Source organism: Nanorana parkeri, unplaced genomic scaffold (assembly GCF_000935625.1).
Source record: "Nanorana parkeri isolate BGI_ZX_2015 unplaced genomic scaffold, ASM93562v1 scaffold800, whole genome shotgun sequence".
Taxonomy (NCBI): Eukaryota; Metazoa; Chordata; class Amphibia; order Anura; family Dicroglossidae; genus Nanorana; species Nanorana parkeri.
Window position 1 is genome coordinate 636821 of NW_017307068.1, and position 2069 is coordinate 638889.

The 2069-nt window shown below is 38.1% G+C and overlaps 1 protein-coding gene across 1 annotated transcript in view; it reads left to right on the top strand.

The window, feature by feature from the left end:
* CORIN (corin, serine peptidase) overlaps positions 1-2069 on the top strand; it is a 182118-nt gene that overhangs the window by 130202 nt on the left and 49847 nt on the right. The window contains exon 9 of the mRNA XM_018564960.1: positions 1393-1515. Within this exon, the coding sequence (XP_018420462.1) occupies positions 1393-1515 (123 nt within the window). The remainder of the gene's footprint in view (positions 1-1392; positions 1516-2069) is intronic.

A 2069-nucleotide genomic window follows, 5' to 3' on the forward strand; every position in this document is an offset into this window, starting at 1 on the left:
GAGCGGCCGCCCGATGACAGCCAGGTGATCGTGTCAGGGAGAGGGAGCCATGGCTTCGTTTAGCGGGGGTCGTGACGGCGCCCCCCCTCAGTCCTGCGCCCGGGGCAAGTGACCCCCCCCGCACCCCCGGTTGTTACGCCACTGCGGGGAAATGTCTGCCGAATACAGGGGGAAATGCATATAAAATAGCAACAAACTCAAGTGAATTTGATAAGCCTGAGTGAGCCCAACATTGAGCATATGCCCCAAACAATGTACCCCAAACAGTTATATAAAAAAGCCATATAACCTGCACAAAAACAATATAATAGATAATAAAACATATAAAATATATAAATACATATAACAGTATATCAGAAATACACATATAGACTTCAGCTGTGCAGGCCATCAACCTGTCTCCTCTGTGTAACCACTGATAATTTAATGTAATTAACATGAAAAAACATGGCGACAGCTTGCACATTTTGTTGCCTTTGTGGTCTTGTTTATTACTGTTTAAGTTGCCCACAACAACCGCATTCCAGCTGTCAGTTTTCTAGTTGCTTTTCCTTTCTTCCTAGTTATAAATGTTCGGCTCATCGTTCATTTTTTTTTCTAATCCAAAATCTGTTTGCAACATTAAGAAAACAGTATAGTATGACAACATAACATACAATGCTGAGAAGGCACATTTGTAGCATCAACCTAATACAATTGTATAGACTATAGACTCAGTTCAACATCTACATCTGGCCTACAAACGTATAAGGGTACATATATGGGTGCATTCTATTGGGATCAAAAACAATTGCACATTTTTTTATCACGTGCCACACTGGCTTTTCTCACATACGGGACTTTAATTTTTTGACAAACTAATTACAATAATAAAATCCTTATAAAGATCAGCAGAGCCACTGAAATCCTCTCTATACCTCATACAGAAACCTTTAGCTCTCCTGGTGCTTATTTGTCATTAAATTGTACAGTAGTTAATATTTTGTAATCCTTATAAGCTTAGTGGTAGCTCAGATCCGATAAGAGAACGAAGAATGGATGCAAGTAGATTTTGTGAAGTTTTTAATGAGAGTACACAGATAATAAATACGCACAGCAAGCAGTTGTGGTTCCCCCTTCGACACCCACTATAGTTCCCCCTTGGTAATGGCAGCATGATGATCTTGTTTAAATACAGAACAGAGATTTTATTTAGTATATTACGAATATCTTTTGGATTTGCATTGATTCTTAGATATATAGACAGATTATAATGAAAGGAATAGGAATTATGCAATATAGAAAGGATTCTACAATGTGTTTTAAGCTATATGATTATTTTATTGCACTGAGCTTAGGATAGTATTGTGACATGGATCAATTAACTGTATCTGCTAACATTGTTTTTTATAGCTTGTCATAGTCAGGGTCTCACGGAATGCAAGAATGGACAGTGTATCCCTAGTGCCTTCCGCTGTGATGGAGATAATGACTGTAAAGATGGCAGTGATGAAGAGAATTGCACTGAGCACAAGGGTAAGGAGGATACAATATCACTTTATTTAATTCTCTATTTTTCTTTTTTTTTTTATCTCTCGTGGCAAATGCATTAAATGCTTCTTTAACCTAAACTCATAGTGTTGCCATGGTTACCTGACAATGGCCCCTGTTTACTTAGAGTGTTATATCACTTGTAGCAAAATGTAAAACTCAAAAAAGTACATGATCTACTTTTGGGGCAAGGTCAAAAGTTTAGGTTGCAATAGGTTTCAATGGAAGCACCTAAAAATAGTGTGAAAAACATGTGTTTTCTTGCCTAGTAAATAGCTTTTCATTAGCAAAAAATAATAATTAAAAAAAGCTCAAGCCTGAAACACGCACAAAAATGCCTGTACATATGCTCCAAAAAACTCTCGAAAAAAAACCAACCAAAGATGGCCAGCTCAAGTGTAAATTGGGCCCTACTGGGTTCTTGAAGCAGTATTTACCTCCTGATGACCTAAATCTTCTTCCTGTGGTCACCATGTGCACAGTAAAAAGCCATAGACTTCTATGAGTCCCCCTCCTTAGCATCTCCTGCATTAACCCCC